This window comes from Danio aesculapii, chromosome 9 (assembly GCF_903798145.1).
Source record: "Danio aesculapii chromosome 9, fDanAes4.1, whole genome shotgun sequence".
NCBI lineage: Eukaryota > Metazoa > Chordata > Actinopteri > Cypriniformes > Danionidae > Danio > Danio aesculapii.
Window position 1 is genome coordinate 24,414,172 of NC_079443.1, and position 12,306 is coordinate 24,426,477.

The window sequence follows — 12,306 nt, forward strand, 5'->3', positions numbered from 1 at the left end:
TTGAGTGGAAAATGGAACAAAACAGAAATATCTGAACAGCCTCATTTGACGAGAACATTCACAAACTCATTTGAGTTGTCGAATCATGATGTGTGGAGCTTAACAAAAATCATACGTTTATTTATTCAGTGTAACGTTTTTATTATCAGTAAACAAAACACGCTCCGATTTCAACTGAATACATTACGACATGTATGAGAGACCACAGAAGTGTTACAGATGTACTCCAAAGGTGTGATTTTAAAAAGATTTCTAAAAGTATGTACATGAGAATATACAGGGATATTACAAAAGAACGTGTAGAAAAAATATCTACATTTATAACAAGCCTTGGCACACGATGGCATGCGGCATCCACAGTTTTGTAAGTATAAAAAAGTTCATGCAACCCTATTACAACCCTATTACAATTTCTTTGTTATGGTTAAAATGAGAGTAAAACAGATGTTAGAAGATCAATCTGAGCTGAGGAGAACTGATTTTACATCAGCACATTCAGAAACATTAAAGGGGTTTGCTCATTTTGGCTGTCCAAGATGCAGGTGACTTTTTTTCTTCAGTAGGAGAGTTGAAGAAGTCTAGCTTAACCCTACTCTTGTTATAGAATTCTGTTTACACATTCGGGTCAAAAATGCTAATGCTAATGACAAAATGTTATTTTAATCTTCAAATCTATTTCGCATTAAAAAAACAAATCACAAACTCTTTGTGTGTCTAGGTTTTCCCTCATCAGTGTGCAGTATTTCGTATGTAATCTACAGTGGCCGAGAGAGCTTAATGTGCTGCAATTTAAGAAAACACGTGCGATTACAAAAAACGTCAGCCATTTGAGAAACGATCTTCATGCATTTGACAGCACAGGTGCTGAAAATCCTCACAACCCAAACACATTTTTAAAAAATGTGCTGCATTTTCATACAACGCAAACATTTTACGTAAACGCGCAGCATTTTAGCACAACACAAAAACATCGGAACGCAAAGGAAATGTTTAAAGGGGAACGTGACAGACGCCCCTGTGCCATGACTATTGCTCAGTGAAGTTGTAGGTGATCTTTGAAAGGTGAGGTTTTTGTGTGTGGTCAGTTTAATATCCCGATTCTCGTGTCTTTAGTATTTATTAGCCTTAATAACCATAACCGAGCCGAGTCCAACACGTTTTAAGCTGCGGTCACACCAGAGTTTGTGTGTGCGAAATTTTGTCGTACGGCGCTGCGAAAAGGGGAGGGATTAAACAAGATGATTAGACATTAAAAAAAGCGAGCGATTGGTCCATGTTTTAAATATCTGTGCAGAGAGGTCCTGTTTTGATCCCCGACTGGTCTCACGCAGTCAAGTGATGCGATTTCGCAGGTCAGAGTTCACCAAGCTTGAACTTTGCACCGCAGCAACCTACGAAACTTCACGCATGACCCTGTGTTTCCGGTCTGACGCATTCCTGTGCGTATGAATGGAAGTCTATTGGAGGAAAAGCCCAGTGTGACCGCAGCTTTTGTGTCTCCTTGCAGCTCGTTTTCGTAAATTGTTTGTGTTGTGAGAAAATGCAGTGTGTTTTTTAAAAATGTGTTTGCGTTGTGAGGATTCGCAGCATGTGTGCTGTCAAACTGATTATCTTTTCTCAATTTGTTAACGTTTTTTGTAATTGCAAGTGTTTTCTTAAATTGCAGCACGTTAAGCTCTCTCGGCCAGCATAGTAATCAATGTTTAATCTGTGGTTGTTTTTAACTACAACGTATCTTTTCTAATGCTAAAGGTACCTGCATAAGTGTAACAAGTTTTAAGTATGCATAAAAGTTAAAGCAGTAGATTCTTATTGTGTATGTGCGTGTGCTTGTGGGAGGGGATGGGGTATGTGTTGGAGTGTGCATATATGTGTCAGCATTTTTTTGTGGTGTTAAAATAATTCTATAGCAGGCAAGTCAAAATTGACACAGACAACAACCCTAACTGTGTATATCCTTCATGAAAATATCAAGATAGAAAATGATCAGTTTTTTCCTCTAATATTGGGGTAACTTTAGAAGAAAAAAACGCAAAATTTCGAGATTTACAAACTATGTTTAGGTTTTTTTTTGCTATTAAAATGGTGCATGGGTCATTTTTGACCCATAAGTGAACATGAGAGTTAAACCATGATCTTTGCTCATTCATAAAATGACTACCAGAGGTCTGAGAATCAAAAACACATCCAGCCAAAACAAAATGAATACTTGTGGCTCCTGATGACAGTGAGATTGCGTGAAGTGAAACGATTGTTCTGTGTTTGAAATTGACCATTAACAAAAAAATCATTACAATTAATCTTCAGATGATGGACTTTGACAGATTTTACGAATCACCAAGATCAGGACTTCAGTTCAAATATCATCTTTAATGTTCTATTGAAGAAAAAAAGACACCTAATGTACATCTTAGATGGCCTGATGGACAGCAAATTTTGGGTGAACTATCTCTTTAACCCTCAGATTGGGTTTTTTTCTGGTCTACTCAGTTAAAAGAAGTTTTTATGATAATCAACTGGCACTAACTGGTCCACAGTCACCTGAGTAAATGTTTCGAGCCCTTTAGCTATTATCACCATTCCCTTCAGATTGCACTGAAGTGAACAAACAGATGTGAACGTTACAATACTTTTCACAACTCGACAAAAGACAGAGGAGAAACAGGAAACAGCTTCATTTACAGCCGGGCAGACTGCCTAAAATAATCATAAAGCCTGGAAGAAATAACACTGTCACTGCAGACTCACCACTTTTTGCTGATTGCACAGTCAGCCAGGAATCAAGATTAGGAAATATTACATTACACAACAATACACTGACAAATGTGTAGGAACATACATATATTTTTAATAATAACAAAGCCCTTCGCTGCAGGCTAAATATATATGGACGTTTAATGCGGATCACTACGACTGTACACAAGTGCTTCACCAATACATTATGACACAAATACACAGTGCAAAACCTAAAACAGAACACTCTTTTTAGGAGTGAGGAAGCTCTTTCTCCATTGCGGGATGGGTGATATGCTGAACTTGATTCCGAGGTGTCAAGCCCTTTTCCGTGATGACAGTGAGAGGTTGGAAAATTCACCTAAAATTATGTTCATACCTACAGCCAACGACACGCGCAGCTTCCTACAAAAATGGATGATAAAAAAATAAATATATCTATACAAATGTATAAAACAACTCACATTAATTCAAGACAACAACAACAACAACAACAAATGTGCAGGATTGTGTCAGTTTTGCCATAAATATCCCCTTATTCTCTCAAAGTCCACTCAGTTTGAGGGAAAATGTTTGTTTTTTTTCATTAGTATAGAATTCATAATAAAAGTCCCACGACTAACACTTCATTTTGAGGAAGGTGAAGCCCACAGCTGACTGGCACATGTCAAAGGTTTCCTAAAGGTTACTTTCTCTCTCAGTTAATACTGTGGAGCATCAGGCTGGTGATGGAGACAGAAAGCAGCAGCAGTGGGAGAGTCTGTGTGGATTGTGAGCTCCTGTTAATGGGTGATGTGGTGGAAAAGATGGCATCAGTCTCGTTTCGTGGGAGAGGCAGGTTACAGATGTTCCCCTCACAACAGGCTGTACAAACCTGCACACACAAAACCGCACAGTAAACTGAGTGAGAAAGAGATTGAACAAAAAAATGTACCTGATGGACACTTCCTAAAGTAATGTTGAAGGTTAGGGATAGGGCTGCACAATATTTTGATTCAGCATCGATATTCCAATGTGCGCAGCTGCAATAGTCACATCACAAGATATGCAAAGTTAAGTCTGAATTATAGTTGACCAGGATTTGTAGAGTCACTGCTAAGTTTAACAATATTAGAGTGAAGGTTAACCATTTGCATGTGTTTTTTGGCTTTTGATTGAGCATTTCAAGAGTGTTTGGACACAAAAACGAAGGGATGTTTGTGTCACGATCACCAGCGATCTAACCACCAGAGATTGCTGGAAAACATTCACACTCATATAGGACTACAAATCTGCTGGTAAATGGACTACAAGAACCAGTCATGCACCACACACACAACCGGTTCCTGATTCTGACTGGTTGAATACACACAGCTCATGCTGCTCAAGTACTGATTACACACACATATATACAGCTCACTTTGAGACACTCATGGCTGAGTCTTGTTATCTGTTATAGTGATATTACAACAAGTTTCCTTTGTCTGCATTTGCCGTGTTTTTGATCCTCGCCTTGTTTTCTTGTTTTATTCCTGTCTGCTGCCTGCCTTGTGACCATTTGCCTGATATTTCAACTACGAATCTGGATTGCCCTCATAGATCTGTTTGCTCCTGTGTTGATCATTACTTGCCTGACCATCCTGTCAATAAAACCCTGCATTTGGATCCTCACCCCTGTTGTCAGTGTCACATCTCCTGGTTACAGATTGGAGGTGTAACAAAGATTATTTGTATTTAGTTATTTATAAAATTTATGTTAAAAATAAGTGCAAATTTTTGTTTTGTTTCCAGCCCAAATATCTTCATTTCAAAGTGAAAATAAGATTATTTCAATTACTCCATTGACAGATAATTAAGCATGTTTTAAGGAAAAACTACTAATTTTGACATTTCTTCTGAAAGTGAAAACAATAATTTTTTTGGATTTTGTCTCGTTTCTTGTTGAAATTTCATTTAGATCAAGTAAATATCAAAGCATGAAATACATTTTTTTTTTTTTTGCATTGTGATTATTTATTTCTGTATCTGAATACTGTTAGACATCCCCAGAAGACTGTCAAATAGACAATCTTCAAACTATCTTGTAAATATGCATTCATATCAAAAATAAAATATCGCAATATCAGATATTTCCAATATCGTGCAGCCCTAGTTAGGGTCACTATTCTGATCCTAAAGAACTAGTGCTGAGTAAAGCCATTGTGATGTAGCCTCAAAAAAGAAAAAAAAATCTAAAATATCACACTGGACAGACAGACTACATCTCACGGACAGCTAGAGTGTCTTTGGTGCTGATTTAACAAAGAGAATCAGCTGAAAATAAGCTGACATAGCCGATGGTCCAGAACACATTAAATAAACTAAAATCACTCAACACTACTAGATGGTAAATTTTTTTTTTAAAGTCAAAAATGCAAAAATAGTCAGACAGGAAAATACAAATAAAAAACTTATGACGTGGGGAAAAATAAATAATATGAAAAAAATTATTCATTTATTACCAAGACTTTTTTATTTGTTGCCACACTTTAACAAAATAAAAATAAAAAATTTAACGTTGAAAAAACTAAAAACATGGAAATATTCTATGGGTTAAAAATACTGAGAAAATTACTTTTAAGTTGTCTAAATTAGGATCTTATCAATTCACATTACTAATTAAAAGTTTGGTTTTAATATACACTCACCGGCCACTTTATTAGGTACACCTGTGCAACTGCTCGTTAACGCAAATTTAAATCAGCCAATCACATGGCAGCAACTCAATGCATTTAGGCATGTAGACATGGTCAAGACGATCTTCTGCAGTTCAAACTGAGCATCAGAATGGGGAACAAAGGTGATTTAAGTGACTTTGAACGTGACATGGTTGTTAGTGCCAGACAGGCTGGTCCAATGGTAGGGTCAGAATTTGGCATCAACAACATAAAAGCATGGAATTATCCTGCGTTGTATTAATGGTTCAGGCTAGTGGTGGTGGAGTAATGGTGTAGGGGGTATTAAGTATCGTGTTCACGCCACAGCCTACTTCCAGGAGGGTTCACTGTACTTAAATGGCCTCCACAGTCACCAGATCTCAATCCTGTAGAGCACCTTTGGGATGTGGTGGAATGGGAGATTCACATCATGGATGTGCAGCCGACAAATCTGCAGCAACTGCATGCTATCATGTCAATATGGACCAAAATCTCTGAGGAATATTTCTAGTACCTTGTTGAATCTATACCATAAAGGATTAAGGCAGTTCTGAAGTCAAAAGGGGGTCCAACCCGGTACTAGTAAGGTGTACCTAATAAAGTGACCGGTGAGTGTTTTTAAAGCAGAAAATGTACAAAATGTCTTGATGGAACATATACTTTACCTAATATTCTGATGAAAACAAAATCTATGATTTTGACTTGATGAATGGATTTTAGCTATTGAAAAAATGTATCCGTGCAAGATTTTGTGGTCCAGGGTCACAATTAATAAACTGTGGAAGCAAATTTCTAACTCAGATTCTCATTTTGTGGCCAGGATATTTTTTTTCTTTCAGACATAGTGTGTGGTTCAAAATGAAGCATTTCCTCTTTTTGTACATCAAAACTCTTCTAAACATTTTAACATGATTTACAAAAGCACACTCCTCATGTATGTTACAAACCTGAAATAGCAAAGGAATGTGATTGTCTAGTGAATGTAAAGAAAACAATACAATGACCCCATTCGAGTTTTAAAGACTCTAGCTGACCCTCGTGCAAAACAGAGCGCTATATGTGACGCGGCCCTAAAAAAACTGTTGTAGAAGATTAAATATATGCAAAAATAAACAAATCATATTTCAGTATTTAAATATATGCAAGGTAGAAGACCAATCAAAACAGAGTATGCAAATATCATGATGATTGAACTGCTTTTGGGCGTTGTTCACACCTAGTATTTTATACGATGCATGTTAGTGTTTAAATCTAGTTACACCTGTATTTAGAGTCATCCACTTGTGACTGCATTGACAAAACAAACAATCATCTTAATTAAACAAGATTGGCTATATTTTAAAAAGTCTAATTAAAAGTCTTTTTAACATTAGACCAAAATGTCAGTAATAAAACACATCAGCTGCTATTTACCAAAATGAAGATTACAAACTTATGTGTTTAACCTCAGAGCGAACCTTCAGCTTCTAAATTTTCCATTTTAGTGTAGCTGTGTCATCTTTACAGCAGGTTTATCTGAGGATCTGGCCTCCTCACATCTGCCCTGCCCTCTGCATAACTCCCTGTCCTGTGCTGGAGGTCAAAGGTAAAACACAGAGTCGAGGCGGTGACCAGGCACACCTTTCAGCAAGGATTTACTCAGAGAAGGATTACTGAGAGAGCACAGCATAACTCACAACTTTATCTCATCTTCAGTTAAATGACTTCGAGAGGATGCGTGGATTAACTAAAGAGCAGAGTTTAGTGTCGCTGACTGAGCCAGATCCTTTAAGCAGCAGGACAGATCACAAGTGTTTACCGAGCACTCGAAATGTTTTCTTTAAGATCACTTAAAGTGGGCTGTGTAAAAGTGGGATGAGAAGATAAATATGAAAGGATTTCCGTAGGCAGAGTGAAATGTAAATTGCTTTCTGAATGTAATGTGGGATTATTGAATTGTGCTCACCCTGTTTCCTTCATGGTCAATGTCAGAGCAGCCTGTTTGGAGACAGTCCTCCAGCGGCACACAACGCTTCGTCACTGACACTGTGGTTCCATCCCAGCTCATCTTATGCTGTGTGTAGCAATATCTGCTTTCTAGAAGATATATAAATTAAAAATCACATATTGAGAGTGATGAAGGCTATTATAATACAGTAAGAATGGACATCTAATTCATGATATTAGAGCAAAAAATATCCCTGTATGATTTTTGTTTTGACTAATATTGATTGGTTAAAGGGATGGTTCACCCAAGTGAAGTTTCATAAATGGATCATTTTCTCCCTACTGTTTCTATCTTCGTTTGGAAGAATCCCCCCTTCCACCCCATCTCCTCCTTTTATAAAGGGGGAGCTCTTGAGACCTACCTGATCTCGGATCTCCTGATATGCTTATCGACCGGGCGGGAGCCCTGGGCTCAAATATCTCCGAGCTCAGGGTTCTTTCCTGGGACAGCATGCCAAACCTGCTTTATACGCCAAGCATATCTAAGTGGGAACTCTTGAAACACTAATTCGGTGATCATTTACTCACCATTGAGTTTCTTCCTTCTGCTGAACACAAAGGAAGATGTTCTGAACAATGTTATTGATTGATTTTTTTGCTTCTACTATGGACATCAATGGCTGCTTTTTCCCAACATACTTATACCATACCAATATCTTGTTTTGTGTTCGACCGAAGAAAGAAATCCATAAAAGGACTCAGGTATGAGTAAATATATTGAGGATATTTTCATTTTAGGGTAAAATACCCCTTTAAGAAATATCACAAAAGCAGAGTGCTGTTTTTCTGAATGTCAGCAAATGTGATATTGATTTTATACAACAGTTTAATGAACAAGAAATTAATATCAAGGTATAATGAGCTCAGCAACAAAACATATTTATTAACAAATCTGGATTATATACTGGGGTTGTGTGAGTTACTTTGAAGCTGTCTTAATATAGTTTTTGAACCATCAAAAATGTTTTGTTCCTGAATACATCTTTTATTGAACAGTCAATATTCCACTGATCTATTCATTAAGACAGGCACTTGCTTAGTTTCTACATGATTCAGCCATTTTGAACAAGCTAACTGAATGCATGATTCAGTCAATCACTCTTTAAGGCAGGGGCAATGCCCTAAGATAAGCTTAAACTGCAAAATAATATTTAAAAGGACAGTCCACCCAAAAATAAATCTTCTGTTGTTTACTGTTGTTTTCTGTTGTTTAATCCTCTAGCCATTCCAAACTTGTTTGAGTTTCTTTCTTCTGTAAAGGAAGATGAACTAAAGCAGTGTTTCTCAACCATGTTCCTGGAGGACCACCAACACTGCATGTTTTGGATGTCTCCTTTGTCCATCACACCCATTACAGGTCTTTCACCCAGCAGACATACAACATCATAAGACGTTAATATTAGTTTAGATTTAGGTTGTGACATCAGGTGACCAAAATTCAATGTCTAGTCAGCGTCTAAGGACAACGTTATTTTGACGTCCAATAACAACGTCAATGACATTGATATTTGGTTGATTTTAGGTTGTACTGGAAAGTGATCAAAATCCGACGTCCAGCTAACAAGTTAAACCATTGTGATTTTGACGTCACATACTAACATTTAATCATCAGGTATGGCAACCAAAACCCAACGTCTGATAGACATCATAGTGGTAACATCCACACGAAGTCAAGCTGTAACAAAAACGTTGATTTTTGGTTGATTTTAGGTTGGACATTGGACCTTGACGTCGGCCTGATGTTGGGTTCTGACGTCCACTTGATTTTCACTTCCAAACAAAATGCAATGTCCCCCGACGTTGGGGTACAACGTCAATCTGACGTCATGTTGACATTCTGTGCCTGCAGGGCAGTCTCTGCTAATGAACTGATGATCCGAATCAAATGTGTTTGGTTAAGGAGACATGGAAAATGTGCCGAGCTGGTGGTCCTCCAGGAATGTGGTTGAGAAATACTGAACTAAAGAATGTTGGGGAAAAACAGCCATTTACTTCCATAGTTGTTCTATACTGAGAATGTCAATGGCTGATTTTCCCCAACATTCTTCTGAATATCTTGTTTTGTGGAAAGAAATTCATAAATGTTTCGAACCACTGGAGTGTGAGGAAATTAATAAAGTTTCATTCTTTTTATTTATTACTGCAGATATTAGTTTTACATCAGACATCGCAGAACATTAAACATTTCTGAAAAGTGCTACAATATCACAATGTTGCACAATGTGTCAGATCTGTGTGAAAACGTAGAACGAAACCATATTTGAGCATTCCAGGAGATGTGCACATTCCCTGCAAAAGTGCAGATGATGTGCAGCAGCATGTGTTTTACTGCAGGAATGAGTGTCTGTAAGGTTACAGTCATTAACACACAGCTGTAAATCAGACCCAACACAGCATCAGCCTCCTTATATGGGAGCCTAGTCATACCAAAAACATGCACCAAATACATATGTGAAGCAACTCGTATAGAGCAAGATCTGGAAAATGCTAATCCTGAAATGCACTTAAATAGCACTATGCTGCGATTGCTTTTCAGTGCAGATGCATATTGTGCCTTACTCATAAATTTTTTGTAACTGATATCAAAAACCACAGCTTGTTTAAAAAGGAACACACCGAAATAGAGAGAAATCATCAAAATAAATAATTATGAAAATGAATAAAAGAACTCTGTAATAATAATGAAGAGTGAATGGAGATGTCGGTACCTCGTGGACAGTAGAGATCTGGAGCCCAGCGGTTGCATTCATAGTTGTCAGGTGCATCTTCACAGGTAAAACATTTAAATCCTCCTGGATATGGAGTTGCTGGAAAAAAAAAAAACAGATGACAAATAATAATTGATGTAAACACAATGAGATCATTATTTAGTGACTGCAAAACTGGTAATGATTATGTGGTACAAAAGAGTGTGAATAGTGTCTTGCTATGACTAAAGTTGCTGCGCATTGCAAGTGTCTTTTTCTTTGTACTGCCTTCTTGTGTTGTTTTTTCTTATCCCAAAGGCTCTCATGTTAATGTGGTCAAGGCTTCGATTAGCTGCTGGTTGCACTAAAAAAATTTAACTTCTGGGAGAGTTCAAGGAGCTCATTTTTTGGGGCAATGGTTGCTGGAATTGGAGAGCACCTGGATATCTCTACCCCTCCGATCGACGACCAAACTTTATTTTTGTCCAAATACGTATGCTTACAATATTTTGAGAGTTTAGGCTTGTAGGGGTGACCTGCCTATTTATTTTGATTACCAGTACTTTTGACTTTGTTTAGGTTCAAGTCAGGAAAGTAAGCTTCCAGTTTTTTCTTTAAAGACTTACAGGTTATTTCGTTTATTTACATTGCAGATTCTCTTGTTTGTTCTTTTGGCCAGTGGCCCCCCTGAAGAAATGCTCTGTTGAATTGCTACTTTTATCAACAATAAATCTATTCAATAACTCTCACTGAGTGTCCGTGTTTGGTTGTCGACCGAAGGGGATCTTTTGCATAAGTTTTTTTGTTTGTTTGTTTGTTTGTTTGTTTCCCTAGGGAAATCCAACACCCACAACCTTCGTTTATTAGAACAGTTGACTTCAAAATTTGGTATATTGTTAATCTGTTCAATATATATGGAAATTTTTTCATTTGTAAATGTAAATGTGCAGTAAAAAAACCTAATTTACTTACTTTAAAATAGAAATAGGTCATTTCCCATGTACGATAAAAGAAACAAAAAATACCAAAGCAAAAAGAACTGTTAATTATCTTAAAGCCTTAAGTCTTCTCTTATATTTTTTCTTTTTATATTGTATTTATTTTGATGTCAATTTAATGTTATGTTATTGCCTTGTATGTTCTGTGTTCTAAAATTGCAAAAAAATATGTTTAATTAAGTTTATTATGTTGTTTCCCCCTAGATCTGGGGCATAATATGTGTAAATATATTATTGAGAGTGTAATACATACATTTAACATCTAATCTACCAATAAAGTCTCTGGGTCAGCCAAAGATCTACCCTTTTAGGGTCAGGAAATATTTTATTGTTTTTGATAGAAGTGTCTTATGCTCTAAATTTATAATACAGGCTACATTTATTACATTTCAGTCATATTTTTTAAATATGCATTACATTTTAATTGTCATAATATTATAAACAGTATATTATAACAGTAGAAACATGATTTTGTGCAATACATTATAATGTTTAGTTTAGTTTGGTTTAGTTTAGTTCTTTACAGGGTCAATGCACATTAATAAACATTACTGTAAAATGTGCCAGAATTAGCCAAGAATGGCTATTTTTCATCTGTAGACCCCTTACAGAATGTTAAGTCACACCTAAAATAGAAGCACAGAATAATAACATAAAATACAGTTTGATATATAAAATACAATTAAAAAGTAAAAAACAACAGACTGATATAATAAATATATATTTATTGGTGTCATGCATCAGTACATTTTACTTTGACTAGCGCTGATGATTTATTCCCAAAAACACACTCATTTGAAAAACGCAAGTAAAAAATATTGATTCTTACCAAGAGAATACTGATACAGAATTATTGCAACAAAATATTGCAACAATTAAAAATATGCAACCGGTTACCTAATGTTTTTATTTCTACAGTGTTTACAAATGAGATGAAATGACAGATTCTTACATTTTTAATTAAACGACACTCAGAGAATGGTTTTATAAATGATGTAATCAATACAAACACCTGCCAAAGACACCGATACCATCAAAAATCCAGTGTTCTTCAACCAGCATTTGCTGTTAATTCTTAAACAATAAAAGTCCTTTTGAAAACATTTCGATTTTTCTGTCGCTCCACAATAAGATTAAATAAAGCACATGAAACAGAATTCTGTGTTTACATTATCAAGAGAAAAACCTTTTGTTGACCTCACCCAGCAAACTTTTCAAGAATCCGAT

General features: G+C 36.3%; 1 protein-coding gene across 1 annotated transcript in view; it reads right to left on the reverse strand.

The window, feature by feature from the left end:
• Positions 1 to 2,318: 2,318 nt before the first annotated feature.
• The window catches only part of lypd6 (LY6/PLAUR domain containing 6), a 44,649-nt gene continuing 34,661 nt past the window's right edge, over positions 2,319 to 12,306 (reverse strand). Inside the window, exons 3-5 of the mRNA XM_056466107.1 lie at positions 10,103 to 10,201; positions 7,354 to 7,484; positions 2,319 to 3,607 (exon numbers count right to left, since the gene is read on the reverse strand). Of these exons, the coding sequence (XP_056322082.1) occupies positions 3,431 to 3,607; positions 7,354 to 7,484; positions 10,103 to 10,201 (407 nt within the window). The 3' untranslated portion in view covers positions 2,319 to 3,430. The remainder of the gene's footprint in view (positions 3,608 to 7,353; positions 7,485 to 10,102; positions 10,202 to 12,306) is intronic.